General features: G+C 46.1%; 1 protein-coding gene across 1 annotated transcript in view; it reads right to left on the bottom strand.

Annotated features, from left to right (window-relative positions):
• megf11 (multiple EGF-like-domains 11) overlaps positions 1–20000 on the bottom strand; it is a 496621-nt gene that overhangs the window by 139243 nt on the left and 337378 nt on the right. The window contains exon 9 of the mRNA XM_065002744.1: positions 18796–18970. Coding sequence (XP_064858816.1) covers positions 18796–18970 — 175 coding nt within the window. The remainder of the gene's footprint in view (positions 1–18795; positions 18971–20000) is intronic.

The raw sequence follows: 20000 nt of genomic DNA on the forward strand, positions 1-20000 counted from the left end.
ATTCGGTTGGCTACTGACGAGTCACTCTCTTACCGATGCGATTCGGTTGGCTACTGACGAGCCACTCTCTTACCGATGCGATTCGGTTGGCTACTGACGAGTCACTCTCTTACCGATGCGATTCGGTTGGCTACTGACGAGTCACTCTGTTACCGATGCGATTCGGTTGGCTACTGACGAGCCACTCTGTTACCGATGCGATTCGGTTGGCTACTGACGAGCCACTCTGTTACCGATGCGATTCGGTTGGCTACTGACGAGCCACTCTCTTACCGATGCGATTCGGTTGGCTACTCTCTTCAACGTCACTGTCTGGCAAGTCCTCATGGACTTCATATGGAAAATACCAACAAGTTCTTTAGTTCACTAGCGATACCATGAACATACTGTAGAACTATCTATGTTGTATGTTGCTGGTGGAAAACACCCCTCCACTCCTCCACTCCTCCATCCTCCACTCCTCCATCCTCCATCCTCCTCCCTCCATCCTCCATCCTCCACTCCTCCATCCTCCACTCCTCCACTCCTCCATCCTCCATCCTCCACTCCTCCATCCTCCACTCCTCCATCCTCCACTCCTCCATCCTCCACTCCTCCATCCTCCAATACTCCATCCTCCAATACTCCATCCTCCAATACTCCATCCTCCACTCCTCCATCCTCCACTCCTCCATCCTCCACTCCTCCATCCTCCATCCTCCATCCTCCTCCTCCACTCCTCCACTCCTCCATCCTCCATCCTCCACTCCTCCATCCCTCCACTCCTCTCCCTCCATCCCTCCACTCCCTCCACTCCTCCATCCTCCACTCCTCCACTCCTCCATCCCTCCACTCCTCCATCCTCCACTCCTCCATCCTCCACTCCTCCATCCCTCCACTCCTCCATCCTCCACTCCTCCATCCCTCCATCCTCCTCCTCCACTCCATCCTCCCTCCATCCATCCTCCACTCCTCCATCCTCCACATCCTCCACTCCTCCATCCTCCACTCTCCTCCATCCTCCACTCCTCCATCCTCCATCTCCACACCCTCCCTACACTCCTACACTCCTCCACTCCTCCATCCTCCACTCCTCTATCCTCCACTACTCCATTCCTGCATCCTCCACTCCTCCATCCTCCACCATCCCTCCACTCCTATCCCTCTCCCTCCATCCTCTCCTCATCCTCCACTCCTCCATCCTCCACTCCTCCATCCTCCACTCCTACACTCCTTCATCCCTCCACTCCTCCACTCCTCTATCCTCCACTACTCCATTCCTGCATCCTCCACTCCTCCACTCCTCCATCCTCCACTCCTCCACTCCTCCATCCCTCCATCCCTCCACTCCTCCATCCCTCCACTCCTCGACCCCTCCATCCCTCCACTCCTCCATCCCTCCACTCCTCGACCCCTCCATCCCTCCACTCCTCCATCCCTCCACTCCTCCACCCCTCCACTCCTCCATCCCTCCACTCCTCCATCCCTCCTTCCCTCCACTCCTCACTCCTCCACTCCTCCATCCCTCCACTCCACTCCTCCATCCCTCCACCCCTCCACCCCTCCATCCCTCCATCCCTCCATCCTCCCACTCCTCCACCCCTCCACTACTCCATCACTCCTTCCCTCCATCCCTCCACTCCTCCACTCCTCCATCCTCCACTACTCCATCCTCCACTCCTCCATCCCTCCACACCTCCACCCCTCCACCCGGTCCTCTCCTCTGTAGTCACACCAGGCCAGGGTCATTATAATTCCTCTGCTTTAAAATGGCTGAGCACAGCAGCACCTATAAAGATCCCCCCTCTCTCTCTCTCGCTTTCTCTCAGCCCTGATGATCATAGCCCTGTGTCTCTGGGTCCCCTCCCCTCCATCTCTCTCTCTCTTTCTCTCAGCCCTGATGATCATAGCCCTGTGTCTCTGGGTCCTCTCCCCTCCATCTCTCTCTCTCCTCTCTCTTCTCTGTCCTGAGTGACAGCTGACAGTATGATTTAGAGTACTAATTAGCGCCATAGAAGAGTCCTGTGTGTCTGGGGACTCCCTCCTCGCTCCTCCTCACCGACTCGCCCCTGAGCCTCCTCTGTGCCTCTCCTCACCGGGACTCTGCTCTGTCTGCTACCCAGCTGTCAGCTCAGCACTGTGTGTGTCCGCTCATCTTTAAACGGAGTTTAAACGGAGGAAAGGAAAGGACACTGGATGCCAGGGGCAGAACATGGTGTATCTTAAAGGGTCTCTCCTCTCATCTTCCTCCTCCTCTCCTCTCATCTTCCTCCTCCTCTCCCCTTCCTCCTCCTCCCTCCACCTCCTCCTACTCTCCCCTTCCTCCTCCTCTCCCCTTCCTTCTCCACCTCCACCTCCTCCTCCCCTCCTCTCCCCGTCCTCCTCCTCTCCCCTTCCTCCTCCTCTCCCCTTCCTTCTCCTCCTCCCTCCACCTCCTCCTCCCCTCCTCTCCCCTTCCTCCTCCTCTCCCCTTCCTCCTCCTCTCCTCCTCCTCCTCCTCTCCCCTTCCTCCTCCTCTCCCCTTCCTTCTCCTCCCCTCCCCTTCATCCTCCTCTCCCCTTCCTCCTCCTCCTCTCCCTTTCCTTCTCCACTCCTCCTCCACCTCCTCCTCCTCCACCTCCTCCTTCTCCTCCTCTCCCCTTCCTCCTCCTCTCCCCTTCCTTCACCTCTCCTCCTCCTCCTCCCTCCACCACCTCCTCCTCCTCCTCCGCCTCCCCTCCTCCTCTCCCCCTTCCTTCTCCACTCCTCCCTACTGCTCCTCCCTCCTCCTCTCCTCCTCCCCCTACACCTCCTCCACCTCCCCTCTCCACCTCCTCCTCCTCCTCTCCTCCTCCCTCCTCCTCCTCCTCCTCCTCCTCTTCCTCCCTCCACTCCTCCCCTCCACCTCCTCCACCTCCACCCTCCACCTCCTCCTCCTCCGCCTCTCCTCCTCTCCCATTCCTTCTCCTCTCCTCCTCCTCCTCCTCCTCTCCCCTACACCTCCTCCACCTCCCCCCACACCTCCTCCTCCTCCTCTCCTCCTCTCTCTCTTCCCTCGGCGCCCTACATGAAAGCTTCGGTCTGGGAATGACACTTTTATCAATCAGTTCACAGTAGCCTTTGTTCTGTTCTCAAAATGACGGTTTTAATACTGCTAACAATGGCACTTCTACTCTGTTCCCGTTGTTATCTAAGGGCTGAGAGGAGAGGGGGTGTGGTGACGGGGAGGAAGAGAAGGAGAAATCAGAGGAAGAGGAAGAAGAAGAAGAAGTGGAGGAGATGGAGGATAAGGAGGTGGAGGTGGAGGAGAAGGAGGTGCAGGTGGAGGAGAAGGAGGTGAAGGAGGAGGAGAAGGAGGAGGTGGATGAGGAGGAGGTGGAAGAGAAGGAGGTGGAAGAGGAGGAGGTGGAAGAGAAGGAGGAGGAGGTGGAAGAGGAGGTGGAGGAGGAGGAGGTGGTGGAAGAGGAGGAGGTAGAGGAGAAGGAGAAGGAGGTGGAAGAGGAGGAGGTGGAGGAGGAGGAGGTGGAAGAGAAGGAGGTGGAAGAGGAGGGAGGTGGAAGAGAAGGAGTTGGAGGAGGATGTGGAGGAGGAGAAGGTGGTGGAAGAGGAGGAGGTAGAGGAGAAGGAGAAGGAGGTGGAAGAGGAGGAGCTGGAGGAGGAGGAGGAGGAGGTGGAAGAGGAAAAGGCGGAGGAGGTAAAGGAGCAGGTAGAAGAGGAGAAGGTGGAAGAGGAGAAAGAATAGACATGGCGAAGTGGAAGAAGAGGAGGGAGGTTTCAGCTCATCCCCAGATCAACAGGCAATTAACTGGTGCCTGGCCTCATGGGTAAAGGAAGGAGGTTTGGTCACTGAGACAACAATGACTTGGTTGCATCCTGGCATACAGTAATGTTACACCCTGTTATCTTTTTTGTTTTCTCATGATTTGGTTTGGGTCTAATTGTGCTGCTGTCCTGGCGCTCTGTAGGGTCTGTTTGTGTTTGTGAACAGAGCCCCAGGACCAGCTTGCTTAGGGGACTCTTCTCCAGGTTCATCTCTCTGTAGGTGATGGCTCTGTGGGGTGTGTTTGTGTTTGTGAACAGAGCCCCAGGACCAGCTTGCTTAGGGGACTCTTCTCCAGGTTCATCTCTCTGTAGGTGATGGCTCTGTGGGGTGTGTTTGTGTTTGTGAACAGAGCCCCAGGACCAGCTTGCTTAGGGGACTCTTCTCCAGGTTCATCTCTCTGTAGGTGATGGCTCTGTGGGGTGTGTTTGTGTTTGTGAACAGAGCCCCAGGAACAGCTTGCTTAGGGGACTCTTCTCCAGGTTCATCTCTCTGTAGGTGATGGCTCTGTGGGGTGTGTTTGTGTTTGTGAACAGAGCCCCAGGACCAACATGCTTAGGGGACTCTTCTCCAGGTTCATCTCTCTGTAGGTGATGGCTCTGTAGGGTGTGTTTGTGAACAGAGCCCCAGGACCAACATGCTTAGGGGACTCTTCTCCAGGTTCATCTCTCTGTAGGTGATGGCTTTGTTATGGAAGGTTTGGGAATCGCTTCCTTTTACGTGGTTGTAGAATTTAATGGCTCTTTTCTGGATTTTGATCATTAGCGGGTAATTCTGCTCTGCATTATTTGGTGTTTTTTCGTTATTTTTGCTGAGGTGTTTGGTTATTTTTGCAGAATTCTGCGTGCAGAGTCTCAATTTGGTGTTTGTCCCATTTTGTGAATTCTTGGTTGGTGAGCGGACCCCAGACCTCACAACCATAAAGGGCAATGGGTTCTATAACTGATTCAATTATTTTTTTAGCCAGATCTTAATTGTCAAGTTTTATATTCCTTTTGATGGCATAGAAGGCCCTTCTTGCCTTGTCTCTCAGATCGTTCACAGCTTCATGGAAGTTACCTGTGGCGCTGATGTATAGGGGTATGATTAGGGGTTTTAGCTGATGTATAGGGGTATGATTAGGGGTTTTAGCTGATGTATAGGGGTATGATTAGGGGTTTTAGCTGATGTATGGGGTATGATTAGGGGTTTTAGCTGATGTATGATTATTAGGGGTTTTAGCTGATGTATAGGGGTATGATTAGGGGTTTTAGCTGATGTATAGGGGTATGATTAGGGGTTTTAGCTGATGTATAGGGGTATGATTAGGGGTTTTAGCTGATGTATAGGGGTATGATTAGGGGTTTTAGCTGATGTATAGGGGTATGATTAGGGGTTTTAGCTGATGTATAGGGGTATGATTAGGGGTATGAGGTATGTATAGTTTTATTGTATAGGGGTATGATTAGGGGTATGAGGTATGTATAGTTTTATTGTGTGCTCTAGGGCAACGATGTCTAGATGGAATTTGCATTTGTTGTCCTGGCAACTGGACCTCTTTTGGAACACCATTATTTTTTTCTTACTGAGATTTACTGTCAGGGCCCAGGTCTGACAGAATCTGTGCAGATGATCTAGGTGCTGCTGTAGGCCCTCCTTGGTTGGAGACAGATCATCAGGAAACAGTGGACATTTGACTTCAGATTCTAGTAGGGTGAGGCCGGGTGCTGCAGACTTTTCTAGTGCCCTCGCCAATTCGTTAATATATATGTTGAAGAGGATGGGGCTCAAGCTGCATCCCTGTCTCACCCCACGGCCCTGTGGAAAGACATGTGTTTTTAACCTATTTAACATATTTAACATATTTAACATATTTTAACCTATTTAACATATTTTAACCTATTTAACATATTTAACATATTTAACCCATTTAACATATTTTAACCTATTTAACATATTTTAACCTATTTAACATATTTAACCTATTTAACATATTTAACATATTTAATATATTTAACCTATTTAACATATTTAATATATTTAACCTATTTAACATATTTAACATATTTAACATATTTAACATATTTAACATATTTAACCTATTTAACATATTTAATATATTTAACCCATTTAATATATTTAACATATTTAACCCATTTAACATATTTAACCTATTTAACATATTTTAACCTATTTAACCTATTTAACCTATTTAACATATTTTAACCTATTTAACATATTTAACCTATTTAACATATTTTAACATATTTAACATATTTTAACCTATTTAACATATTTAACATATTTAACCTATTTAACATATTTAACATATTTTAACCACACACCTGTTTTTTTTTTTGTACATGGATTTTATAATATCGTATGTTTTCCCCCAACACCACTTTCCATCGATTTGTAATTTAACTTGTAATTTAATTTGTCATTTAATTTGCGGATAAAGTTTGGAATGACACCATTCCGAACTCTAATGACATCACAATACGTTTACGTCTTGGGGTGTTTTTTGGAGAATTGGTTCATGTTTTTTTCAGGGCCCCCATACTGTACAATGAGGATTAGGAAGTGATTTGCTGTTTGGGGTAAAGTTTAACAAAAACAAGTGAAATCACATAAACAGGTGTCTGGACTTTTCTATAATATACATATAACCTGCCCCTTTACATCAAACATAGAGATTTGGTTGTAAAGAAATAACTCAATACTACTGGCCTAGTGATTGGTTTAGCCACTCTGGGTCATGGGACTACTGGCCTAGTGATTGGTTTAGCCACTCTGGGTCATGGGACTACTGGCCTAGTGATTGGTTTAGCCACTCTGGGTCATGGGACTACTGGCCTAGTGATTGGTTTAGCCACTCTGGGACATGGGACTACTGGCCTAGTGATTGGTTTAGCCACTCTGGGTCATGGGACTACTGGCCTAGTGATTGGTTTAGCCACTCTGGGACATGGGACTACTGGCCTAGTGATTGGTTTAGCCACTCTGGGACATGGGACTACTGGCCTAGTGATTGGTTTAGCCACTCTGGGACATGGGACTACTGGCCTAGTGATTGGTTTAGCCACTCTGGGACATGGGACTACTGACCTAGTGATTGGTTTAGCCACTCGGGGACATGGGACTATGGGTGTAAAGAAATAACTCAATACTACTGGCCTAGTGATTGGTTTAGCCACTCGGGGTCATGGGACTACTGGCCTAGTGATTGCTTTAGCCACTCGGGGACATGGGACTACTGGCCTAGTGATTGGTTTAGCCACTCGGGGTCATGGGACTACTGGCCTAGTGATTGGTTTAGCCACTCGGGGTCATGGGACTACTGGCCTAGTGATTGGTTTAGCCACTCGGGGTCATGGGACTACTGGCCTAGTGATTGGTTTAGCCACTCTGGGTCATGGGACTACTGGCCTAGTGATTGGTTTAGCCACTCGGGGACATGGGACTACTGGCCTAGTGATTGGTTTAGCCACTCGGGGTCATGGGACTACTGGCCTAGTGATTGGTTTAGCCACTCGGGGACATGGGACTACTGGCCTAGTGATTGGTTTAACAACTACACCACACCAGTCATCCAACAACGACATCACACCAGTCATCCAACAACTACATCACACCAGTCATCCAACAACTACATCACACCAGTCATCCAACAACTACACCACACCAGTCATCCAACAACTACACCACACCAGTCATCCAACAACTACATCACACCAGTCATCCAACAACTACATCATACCAGGCATCCAACAACTACATCACACCAGTCATCCAACAACGACATCACACCAGTCATCCAACAACTACATCACACCAGTCATTCAATAACTACATTAGACCAGTCATCCAACAACTACACCACACCAGTCATCCAACAACTACATCACACCAGTCATCCAACAACGACACCACACCAGTCATCTAACAACGACACCACACCAGTCATCCAACAACTACATCACACCAGTCATCCAACAACTACATCACACCAGTCATCCAACAACTACATCACACCAGTCATCCAACAACTACATCACACCAGTCATCCAACAACTACATCACACCAGTCATCCAAAAACTACATCATACCAGTCATCCAACAACTACATCACACCAGTCATCCAACAACTACATCACACCAGTCATCCAACAACGACACCACACCAGTCATCTAACAACGACACCACACCAGTCATCCAACAACTACATCACACCAGTCATCCAACAACTACATCACACCAGTCATCCAACAACTACATCACACCAGTCATCTAACAACGACACCACACCAGTCATCTAACAACGACACCACACCAGTCATCCAACAACTACACCACACCAGTCATCTAACAACGACATCACACCAGTCATCTAACAACTACATCACACCAGTCATCCAACAACTACATCACACCAGTCATCCAACAACTACATCACACCAGTCATCTAACAACGACACCACACCAGTCATCTAACAATGACACCACACCAGTCATCCAACAACTACATCACACCAGTCATCTAACAACGACATCACACCAGTCATCTAACAACGACACCACACCAGTCATCTAACAACGACACCACACCAGTCATCCAACAACTACATCACACCAGTCATCCAACAACTACATCACACCAGTCATCCAACAACTACATCACACCAGTCATCCAACAACTACATCACACCAGTCATCCAACAACTACATCATACCAGTCATCCAACAACTACATCACACCAGTCATCCAACAACTACATCACACCAGTCATCCAACAACTACACCACACCAGTCATCCAACAACTACACCACACCAGTCATCCAACAACGACATCACACCAGTCATCCAATAACTACATCACACCAGTCATCCAACAACTACATCACACCAGTCATCCAACAACTACACCACACCAGTCATCCAACAACTACACCACACCAGTCATCCAACAACTACATCACACCAGTCATCCAACAACTACATCATACCAGTCATCCAACAACTACATCACACCAGTCATCCAACAACGACATCACACCAGTCATCCAACAACTACATCACACCAGTCATTCAATAACTACATTAGACCAGTCATCCAACAACTACACCACACCAGTCATCCAACAACTACATCACACCAGTCATCCAACAACTACATCATACCAGTCATCCAACAACTACATCACACCAGTCATCCAACAACTACATCACACCAGTCATCCAACAACTACATCACACCAGTCATCCAACAACTACATCATACCAGTCATCCAACAACTACATCACACCAGTCATCTAACAACGACATCACACCAGTCATCTAACAACTACATCACACCAGTCATCTAACAACGACACCACACCAGTCATCCAACAACTACACCACACCAGTCATCCAACAACTACACCACACCAGTCATCCAACAACGACACCACACCAGTCATCTAACAACGACACCACACCAGTCATCTAACAACGACACCACACCAGTCATCCAACAACTACATCACACCAGTCATCCAACAACTACATCATACCAGTCATCCAACAACTACATCACACCAGTCATCCAACAACTACATCATACCAGTCATCCAACAACTACATCACACCAGTCATCCAACAACTACATCACACCAGTCATCCAACAACTACATCATACCAGTCATCCAACAACTACATCACACAGTCATCCAACAACTACATCACACCAGTCATCCAACAACTACATCATACCAGTCATCCAACAACTACATCACACCAGTCATCCAACAACTACATCACACCAGTCATCCAACAACTACATCATACCAGTCATCCAACAACTACATCACACCAGTCATCCAACAACTACATCACACCAGTCATCCAACAACTACATCATACCAGTCATCCAACAACTACATCACACCAGTCATCCAACAACTACATCACACCAGTCATCCAACAACGACATCACACCAGTCATCCAACAACGACATCACACCAGTCATCCAACAACTACATCGTACCAGTCATCCAACAACTACATCACACCAGTCATCCAACAACTACATCGTACCAGTCATCCAACAACTACATCACACCAGTCATCCAACAACTACATCATACCAGTCATCCAACAACGACATCACACCAGTCATCCAACAACGACATCACACCAGTCATCCAACAACGACATCACACCAGTCATCTAACAACTACATCACACCAGTCATCTAACAACGACACCACACCAGTCATCCATCAACTACACCACACCAGTCATCCAACAACTACACCACACCAGTCATCCAACAACGACACCACACCAGTCTCTCGATGTGCAAAACTGATAGAGACATACCCCAAGCGACTTACAGCTATAATCGCAGCAAAAGGTGGCGCTACAAAGTATTAACTTAAGGGGGCTGAATAATTTTGCACGCCCAATTTTTCAGTTTTTGATTTGTTAATGAAATATCCAATAAATGTCGTTCCACTTCATGATTGTGTCCCACTTGTTGTTGATTCTTCACAAAAAAATACAGTTTTATATCTTTATGTTTGAAGCCTGAAATGTGGCAAAAGTTCGCAAAGTTCAAGGGGGCCGAATACTTTCGCAAGGCACTGTAAATACATTTAAAAACAAAGGACATCAAGGACAACTGAAATCATAACAACAATGCCAACTGTATATGTTTGTGTGCATGTCTGGCACTATTACATGTATATGCGTGTGTTCTTGTATGTGTTGATTTGAATGAGAGTGTGTGTATATGCATGTGTACTAACACCTGCACGGCATCAGCCTCAGGCAAACCGGCATTCGTTGTAAAAACACTGTCCCTCAGAGTCATTCAAATGTACTTTTTATTATGTTTTATTTTGCTTTTATTTATTTACTTTTATCTTTGACCATCATTCTATCGCCCACACAGCAACTCCACTCCCACTTGTCTCCAATTCCACATACCAACCCTCAGCTTCCCTCAGCTCATCCTAACCCTCAGCTTCCCTCAGCTCATCCCAACCCTCAGCTTCCCTCAGATCATCCCATCTCTCAGCTTCCCTCAGCTCATCCCATCTATCTCTTTTGGACACCCTCAGCCCATCCCATCTATCTCTGCTGGTCACCCTCAGTCCATCCCATCTATCTCTGCTGGACACCCTCAGCCCATCCCATCTATCTCTGCTGGAAACCCTCAGCCCATCCCATCTATCTCTGTTGGTCACCCTCAGCCCATCCCATCTATCTCTGCTGGCCACCCTCAGCCCATCCCATCTATCTCTGTTGGACACCCTCAGCCCATCCCATCTATCTCTGCTGGACACCCTCAGCCCATCCCATCTATCTCTGCTGGTCACCCTCAGCCCATCCCATCCCATCTATCTCTGTTGGACACCCTCAGCCCATCCCATCTATCTCTGCTGGTCACCCTCAGCCCCTCCCATCTATCTCTGCTGGCCACCCTCAGCCCATCCCATCTATCTCTGCTGGTCACCCTCAGCCCATCCCATCTATCTCTGCTGGTCACCCTCAGCCCATCCCATCTATCTCTGCTGGTCACCCTCAGTCCATCCCATCTATCTCTGCTGGACACCCTCAGCCCATCCCATCTATCTCTGCTGGCCACCCTCAACCCATCCCATCTATCTCTGCTGGACACCCTCAGCCCATCCCATCTATCTCTGTTGGACACCCTCAACCCATCCCATCTATCTCTGCTGGTCACCCTCAGCCCATCCCATCCCATCTATCTCTGTTGGACACCCTCAGCCCATCCCATCTATCTCTGCTGGTCACCCTCAGCCCCTCCCATCTATCTCTGCTGGCCACCCTCAGCCCATCCCATCTATCTCTGCTGGTCACCCTCAGCCCATCCCATCTATCTCTGTTGGACACCCTCAGCCCATCCCATCTATCTCTGTTGGACACCCTCAGCCCATCCCATCTATCTCTGTTGGACACCCTCAGCCCATCCCATCTATCTCTGTTGGACACCCTCAGCCCATCCCATCTATCTCTGCTGGTCACCCTCAGCCCATCCCATCTATCTCTGCTGGTCACCCTCAGCCCATCCCATCTATCTCTGCTAGTCACCCACTTCAGGTTTCTACGCAACACATATCTTTCAACTAGGCTGTGATGTTTAACGTACAATTTCAATCTATCTAATCGAATAGAATCCACCGATTGCGAGTTGAAGATAAATACTTTTATTAAGAGTATTAGTATATTAGTAATTGACTGACCAGGTCTCTCCAGATCTCCAACAGTACTATTTCTAGGGTCAATTTTAGATCAATGCTATGCATTACCAGCCATTCCCGAACCTGAGACCAGAAACAGGCTACCTGAGGTCAATACCAAAATAAATGGTCTATTGATTCTGTATCCTCTGCAGAGCTTCGATGATTTTATGCCCCAAATATTCAACATGTTGTTGGTGGCAAGAATTCTATATAATACTTTTAGCTGAAAAGCACGAAGTCTTGAATCTTGTGTTGTTTTATATATTAACTCATACACCCTGTACCATGGAATCGGTAGATCAAAAATCTCTTCCCAACTATTTTGCAATCTGTATGGCACAGCTGTCAACATCCTGGTCCTCAAATGAAACTGGTGTACTTACCTATTTATTTTTTATTTTATTCCTCTGCCAGTTTTGATAATTTAGACTTGCCAGTTCCCTACCTCCTCCTGCTGCCACCTGCCTCCTCAATTTCGGGGGTAATCAATTGGTTGCACTTTTGGATTGAGCTGTACAATTCTGATAACTCCATGAAGGACATAACTCTGCCATTCCAATTTACAATATCATTTAAGAACAAAATACCCGTTTCAATAAATACAGGTATTTTATCAACCAGCACATTTGAGTTCAGCCATAATATTTGTTGTAATATTTGTTCTATCTTTTCAGGATGAAATTGAAAATGTTTGAAAAAAAGAGAGATGAAAAAAGTATCATTTTCAATTAATCGAGAGGCAATTTGCACAAAGGCAGTAAAACTTTTGAATAAGTGAAGCTTTTAGAGAGAGGTTTAGTGCTTTTATATTTAATAATCTCAACCCACCCAGTTCATATTCAGTATATAGGCACGTTTTATCTTGTTTATTTATTTTTTGGGGTTTAGAGTCCCAGATAAAGTGAAATATTTTTTGCTCATTTGATTTGAAAAAACGAATCATCAGGAGTAGGCAGCTTCACGAGTAAGTGAGTGAACTGAGATATGACTAAGGAGTTAATCAGGGCAATTTTTCCCATAAATAGACAGGTATTTACATCACCATGGTTGCAGAATCTTGTCTATTTTTTACAAGTTTTCAATTGAAGAGCTTATTTATATATGTTGTGATATAAATACCAATTGTGTCGACTTCACCATCAGCGCTTTTTATAGGTAAACTGCAGGGTAATGTAAAAGTTTTATTTTTTTAAAGATCCTATACGTAATATAATAATATCATAATTAGGTTTTAGTCCAAAGAGTACAGAAAAGTTATCTTCAATGAGACATTGCAGGGATCTAGCTTGGGGACTTAATATAAAACTTGAGTCATCGGCATACATGGACACCTTTGTTTTTAAGCCTTGGATTTATAATCCTCTAATGTTGTTATTGGATCTGATTTTAATAGCTAGTATTTCGATGGCCATAACGAATAGATATGGTGACAGCGGACACCCTTGTTTAACTCCTCTTGACGATTCAAAACTCTCTGAGAAGTAGCCATTGTTTACTATTTTACACCTGTGGTTGCTATACATTATTTCTACCCATTTTATAAGAGAATTACCAAAAATGTTTAAAAGTCCAGGCATTTCTAAATAAATCCAGTCTTACTCTATCAAAAGCCTTTTCAAAATCCACTATAAATACCATTCCTGTCACGAATATTACCGAAGGTGACTCCCCTTCTTGTTCGGGTGGCGCTCGGCGGTCGTCGTCGCCGGTCTACTAGCTATCGCTGATCCGTTGTTCTGTGTTCGTTTAGTTCTGTCTAATTGGTATCACCTGTTTCTTGTTTGGTTGTTAGGATAGGGTTATAGATAGTCTGTTCAGCCCGCTTCTGTTTCGTGCGGGCTTGTTTCGCCTGTTTTCTTGTTTGAGTGTATTTTTGTTGGCATTTGGGTTTCACGCTGTCCGTTTATATTTCTGTTCATTTGTGTTTCCACTTTTGTTCATGTTATGTTTCCGAGACATTAAAGCGTGTTGTTTTTCCCACATCTTTTGCTCTCTGCGCCTGACTCCACACCTCTTCACTCATTTACTCATAACAATTCCTGACTTCTTAGATGTTTCATGATGTTCTATTATTTCTAGTAGTATATTATCATCCATGTATCGTAAAAAACCTGTTTGATCAGGATGAACAATACCTGGTAAAACCCTTTTAATTCTGAGTGCTATGCATTTCGCTAGTATTTTTGACTCACAACATTGAAGTGTAAGGGGCCTCCAGTTTTTTAGATAGACTGGATCTTTATATTTGCCATCTGGGTCTTGTTTTAATAATAGAGAAATCAGACCTTCCTGCTGAGTACCTGACAGCCTACCATTTCTATAGGAGTAGTTAAAACAATCTATCATTGGAGCTTTTAGTATATAAAACAATACTTGATATACCTCTACCGGTATGCCATCAAGCCTTGGGGTTTTTCCAGACTGAAAAAGTTATTCCTCTGTAACTTGGATCTTTCTGTACATTTGTTAATTTTCCATTTTTTTTATATTATTTGTAAAGAATTCCTTATCTTCATTCAAAAGAAAAGAGAACATCTAACTAAAATAATTAGCTTCCTCTTTTAAAATATAATTCGGAGAATCATAGATGACTCCGTCTTCAGGAACAAGTTTCTGGAAAATTAAGAGTTTTGTGCATTTTTTCTCCGTATTCCATCTATTTTTCTCCATATTCAATCTATTTTTCTCTTCTATTCCATCTATTTTGCTTTATTTTTTTTGTAATAGATTACATTAGATCGTTCTGGAATAAGTTCCTCAAGTTCTTTTTTTTTTTTTCTTTCTACAACTTATTTTGTATCTCTGGTATCGTTTTTTATTGCGGTACTATTAGTTCATTCCCTTCTTAGTCTTAGACAGAAACTGCTTTTTTTATTATTGATGAATATTGAACTGACTGAAGATACATTTCCCAAACAATAAGGGGAAACTTATTGAACTTTGATTTACTGAAACAAAATAATATTATTCATTATATTCATTTATAAATGATTTTGTCTTAGTTAAAAATAATCTATATAATAATAATATCCTCCACTAAACTTTGATTACATTTCCGTCCACGTGGAAAATCAGTTATGTGAAGGCCAATTAGATGATGATCTGATCACAATAAAACTTGTTTAAGAGAAAGAGACAAGAAAGAAGTCAAGACGATTAAATCTCCTACATGTATATCTCACTAGGTCGGGTTTTTTGAGTCTCCAAATATCCACTATTTCTAATGTGTTCATAATATTTGTGATTTCCTTAAGGGCATGGTGGTGATGATAGTTTGTGGAGTGATTACCTTTACTGTCCATTGGGGTACTGAACATTTTCCTATTGGCTTAGCCACAGGAACCCAGATTAATGCTCTGCAGTTGTTTTAGCCACTCAGAGACCTGGGACTATAGTGCTCATCATCACCCATTACAACCAGCATGTCCAGAGATACAACCTCTCTCATCATCATCCAGTGCCTGGGCTTACCTCCGCTGTACCCGCACCCCACCATACCCCTGTCTGCGCATTATGCCCTGAATATATTCTACCATGCCCAGAAACCTGCTCCTCTTATTCTCTGTCCCCAACGCTCTAGGCGACCAGTTTTTATAGCCTTTAGCCGCACCCTCAAACTACTCCTTCTCTGTTCCGCGGGTGATGTGGAGGTAAACCCAGGCCCTGCATGTCCCCAGGCACCCTCATTTGTTGACTTCTGTGATCGAAAAAGCCTTGGATTCATGCATGTCAACATCAGAAGCCTCCTCCCTAAGTTTGTTTTACTCACTGCTTTAGCACACTCTGCTAACCCTGATGTCCTTGCCGTGACTGAATCCTGGCTCAGGAAGGCCACCAAAAATTCTGAGATTTCCATACCCAACTATAACATCTTCCGTCAAGATAGAACTGCCAAAGGGGGAGGAGTTGCAGTCTACTGCAGAGATAGCCTGCAAAGTAATGTCATACTTTCCAGGTCCATACCCAAACAGTTCGAACTACTAATTTTGAAAATTACTCTCTCCAGAAATAAGTCTCTCACTGTTGCCGCCTGCTACCGACCCCCCTCAGCTCCCAGCTGTGCCCTGGACACCATTTGTGAATTGATCGCTCCCCATCTAGCTTCAGAGTTTGTTCTGTTAGGTGACCTAAACTGGGATATGCTTAACACCCCGGCAGTCCTACAATCTAAGCTAGATGCCCTCAATCTCACACAAATCATCAAGGAACCCACCAGGTACAACCCTAACTCTGTAAACAAGGGCACCCTCATAGACGTCATCCTGACCAACTGGCCCTCCAAATACACCTCCGCTGTCTTCAACCAGGATATCAGCGATCACTGCCTCATTGCCTGTATCCGCTACGGAGCCGCAGTCAAACGACCACCCCTCATCACTGTCAAACGCTCCCTAAAACACTTCTGTGAGCAGGCCTTTCTAATCGACCTGGCCCGGGTATCCTGGAAGGACATTGACCTCATCCCGTCAGTTGAGGATGCCTGGTCATTCTTTAAAAGTAACTTCCTCACCATTTTAGATAAGCATGCTCCGTTCAAGAAATGCAGAACTAAGAACAGATACAGCCCTTGGTTCACTCCAGACCTGACTGCCCTCGACCAGCACAAAAACATCCTGTGGCGGACTGCAATAGCATCGAATAGTCCCCGCGATATGCAACTGTTCAGGGAAGTCAGGAACCAATACACGCAGTCAGTCAGGAAAGCTAAGGCCAGCTTCTTCAGGCAGAAGTGTGTATCCTGTAGCTCCAACTCCATAAAGTTCTGGGACACTGTGAAGTCCATGGAGAACAAGAGCACCTCCTCCCAGCTGCCCAATGCACTGAGGCTAGGTAACACGGTCACCACCGATAAATCCATGATTATCAAAAACTTCAACAAGCATTTCTCAACGGCTGGCCATGCCTTCCGCCTGGCTACTCCAACCTCGGCCAACAGCTCCGCCCCCCCCGCAGCTACTCGCCCAAGCCTCTCCAGGTTCTCCTTTACCCAAATCCAGATAGCAGATGTTCTGAAAGAGCTGCAAAACCTGGACCCGTACAAATCAGCTGGGCTTGACAATCTGGACCCTCTATTTCTGAAACTATCCGCCGCCATTGTCGCAACCCCTATTACCAGCCTGTTCAACCTCTCTTTCATATCGTCTGAGATCCCCAAGGATTGGAAAGCTGCCGCAGTCATCCCCCTCTTCAAAGGGGGAGACACCCTGGACCCAAACTGTTACAGACCTATATCCATCCTGCCCTGCCTATCTAAGGTCTTCGAAAGCCAAGTCAACAAACAGGTCACTGACCATCTCGAATCCCACCGTACCTTCTCCGCTGTGCAATCTGGTTTCCGAGCCGGTCACGGGTGCACTTCAGCCACGCTCAAGGTACTAAACGATATCATAACCGCCATCGATAAAAGACAGTACTGTGCAGCCATCTTCATCGACCTTGCCAAGGCTTTCGACTCTGTCAATCACCATATTCTTATCGGCAGACTCAGTAGCCTCGGTTTTTCGGATGACTGCCTTGCCTGGTTCACCAATTACTTTGCAGACAGAGTTCAGTGTGTCAAATCAGTGTGGCCTCCAACTGCTTTTAAACGCTAGTAAAACCAAATGCATGCTTTTCAACCGTTCGCTGCCTGCACCCGCACGCCTGACCAGCATCACCACCCTGGATGGTTCCGACCTTGAATATGTGGACATCTATAAGTACCTAGGTGTCTGGCCAGACTGCAAACTCTCCTTCCAGACTCATATCAAACATCTCCAATCGAAAATCAAATCAAGAGTCGGCTTTCTATTCCGCAACAAAGCCTCCTTCACTCAAGGCCGCCAAACTTACCCTAGTAAAACTGACTATCCTACCGATCCTCGACTTTGGCGATGTCATCTACAAAATTGCTTCCAACACACTACTCAGAAAACTGGATGCAGTTTATCACAGTGCCATCCGTTTTGTCACTAACGCACCTTATACCACCCACCACTGCGACTTGTATGCTCTAGTCGGCTGGCCCTCGCTACATATTCGTCGCCAGACCCACTGGCTCCAGGTCATCTACAAGTCCATGCTAGGTAAAGCTCCGCCTTATCTCAGTTCACTGGTCACGATGGCAACACCCATCCGTAGCACGCGCTCCAGCAGGTATATCTCACTGATCATCCCTAAAGCCAACACCTCATTTGGCCGCCTTTCGTTCCAGTACTCTGCTGCCTGTGACTGGAGCGAATTGCAAAAATCGCTGAAGTTGGAGACTTTTATCTCCCTCACCAACTTCAAACATCTGCTATCTGAGCAGCTAACCGATCGATGCAGCTGTACATAGTCTATTGGTAAATAGCCCACCCATTTTCAGCTACCTCATCCCCATACTATTTTTATTTATTTACTTTTCTGCTCTTTTGCACACCAATATCTCTACCTGCACATGACCATCTGATCATTTATCACTCCAGTGTTAATCTGCAAAATTGTAATTATTCGCCTACCTCCTCATGCCTTTTGCACACAATGAATATAGACTCCCCTTTTTTTCTACTGTGTTATTGACTTGTTAATTGTTTACTCCATGTGTAACTCTGTGTTGTCTGTTCACACTGCTATGGTTTATCTTGGCCGGGTCGCAGTTGCAAATGAGAACTTGTTCTCAACTAGCCTACCTGGTTAAATAAAGGTGAAATAAAATTTTAAAGAATTTAAATCTATTGGGTAAGTGATTTGTGCTACTGGATTGGTCAATCAAAAAACGAGGTCAGCACACCTAGTGGAAGAAGAGGATGAAGAACTCACCATGTAACCAGGGGCACAGACGCAGGCCCCAGTGACTCCGTGACAGTCGGCCCCGTGGGAACAGCTGCATGGCAACCTGCATCCGTCGCCGTGGTAACCAGGTGGACAGGTCTCGTTGCAGTAGAGCCCCGCCCATCCTGCTGTACAGCTGCACTCACCTGACAGGGGGTGACAGCTAGAGCAGAATCAATAAATCAAATTAATCAATCAACCAACCAATCTAATTCAAAAATCAACAATCAATCAATCAACCAATCTGATTAATCTATCAATCAACCAACAAATCAATCATTCAGTCAATCAGTCGTTTAGTCAATCAGTCAAATGTTATCTGCAAAGCCCTTTCGACATCAAGCAAACAGTAGGCCATGTCTGTTAGATCTGCAGAGAGAGTGAAACAGTGAGCCCCAAGCTGACATCCATCTATCCATCCTGACCGAGGTGCTCCTATAGCATCCATCCATCCTCACCGACGAGTTCCTATAGCATCCATCCATACATCCATCCATCCATCCATCCTGACCAACGTGTTCCTATAGCACCCATCCATCCATCCATCCTGACCAACGTGCTCCTATAGCATCCATCCATCCATCCATCCATCCATCCATCCTGACCAACGTGTTCCTATAGCATCCATCCATCCATCCATCCATCCATCCTGACCAACGTGCTCCTATAGCATCCATCCATCCATCCATCCATCCATCCTGACCAACGTGCTCCTATAGCATCCATCCATCCATCCATCCATCCATCCATCCTGACCAACGTGCTCCTATAGCATCCATCCATCCATCCTGACCAATGTGCTCCTATAGCATCCATCCATCCATCCTGACCAACGTGCTCCTATAGCATCCATCCTGACCAATGTGCTCCTATAGCATCCATCCATCCTGACCGACGTGTTCCTATAGCATCCATCCACCCATCCTGACCGACGTGCTCCTATAGCATCCATCCATCCATCCTGACCGACGTGTTCCTATAGCATCCATCCACCCATCCTGACCGACGTGCTCCTATAGCATCCATCCATCCTGACCAACATGTTCCTATAGCATCCATCCACCCATCCTGACCGACGTGCTCCTATAGCATCCATCCATCCATCCTGACCGACGTGTTCCTATAGCATCCATCCATCCATCCATCCATCCATCCATCCATCCATCCTGACCAACGTGTTCCTATAGCATCCA

Source organism: Oncorhynchus nerka, linkage group LG17 (assembly GCF_034236695.1).
Source record: "Oncorhynchus nerka isolate Pitt River linkage group LG17, Oner_Uvic_2.0, whole genome shotgun sequence".
NCBI classification, from domain to species: Eukaryota; Metazoa; Chordata; class Actinopteri; order Salmoniformes; family Salmonidae; genus Oncorhynchus; species Oncorhynchus nerka.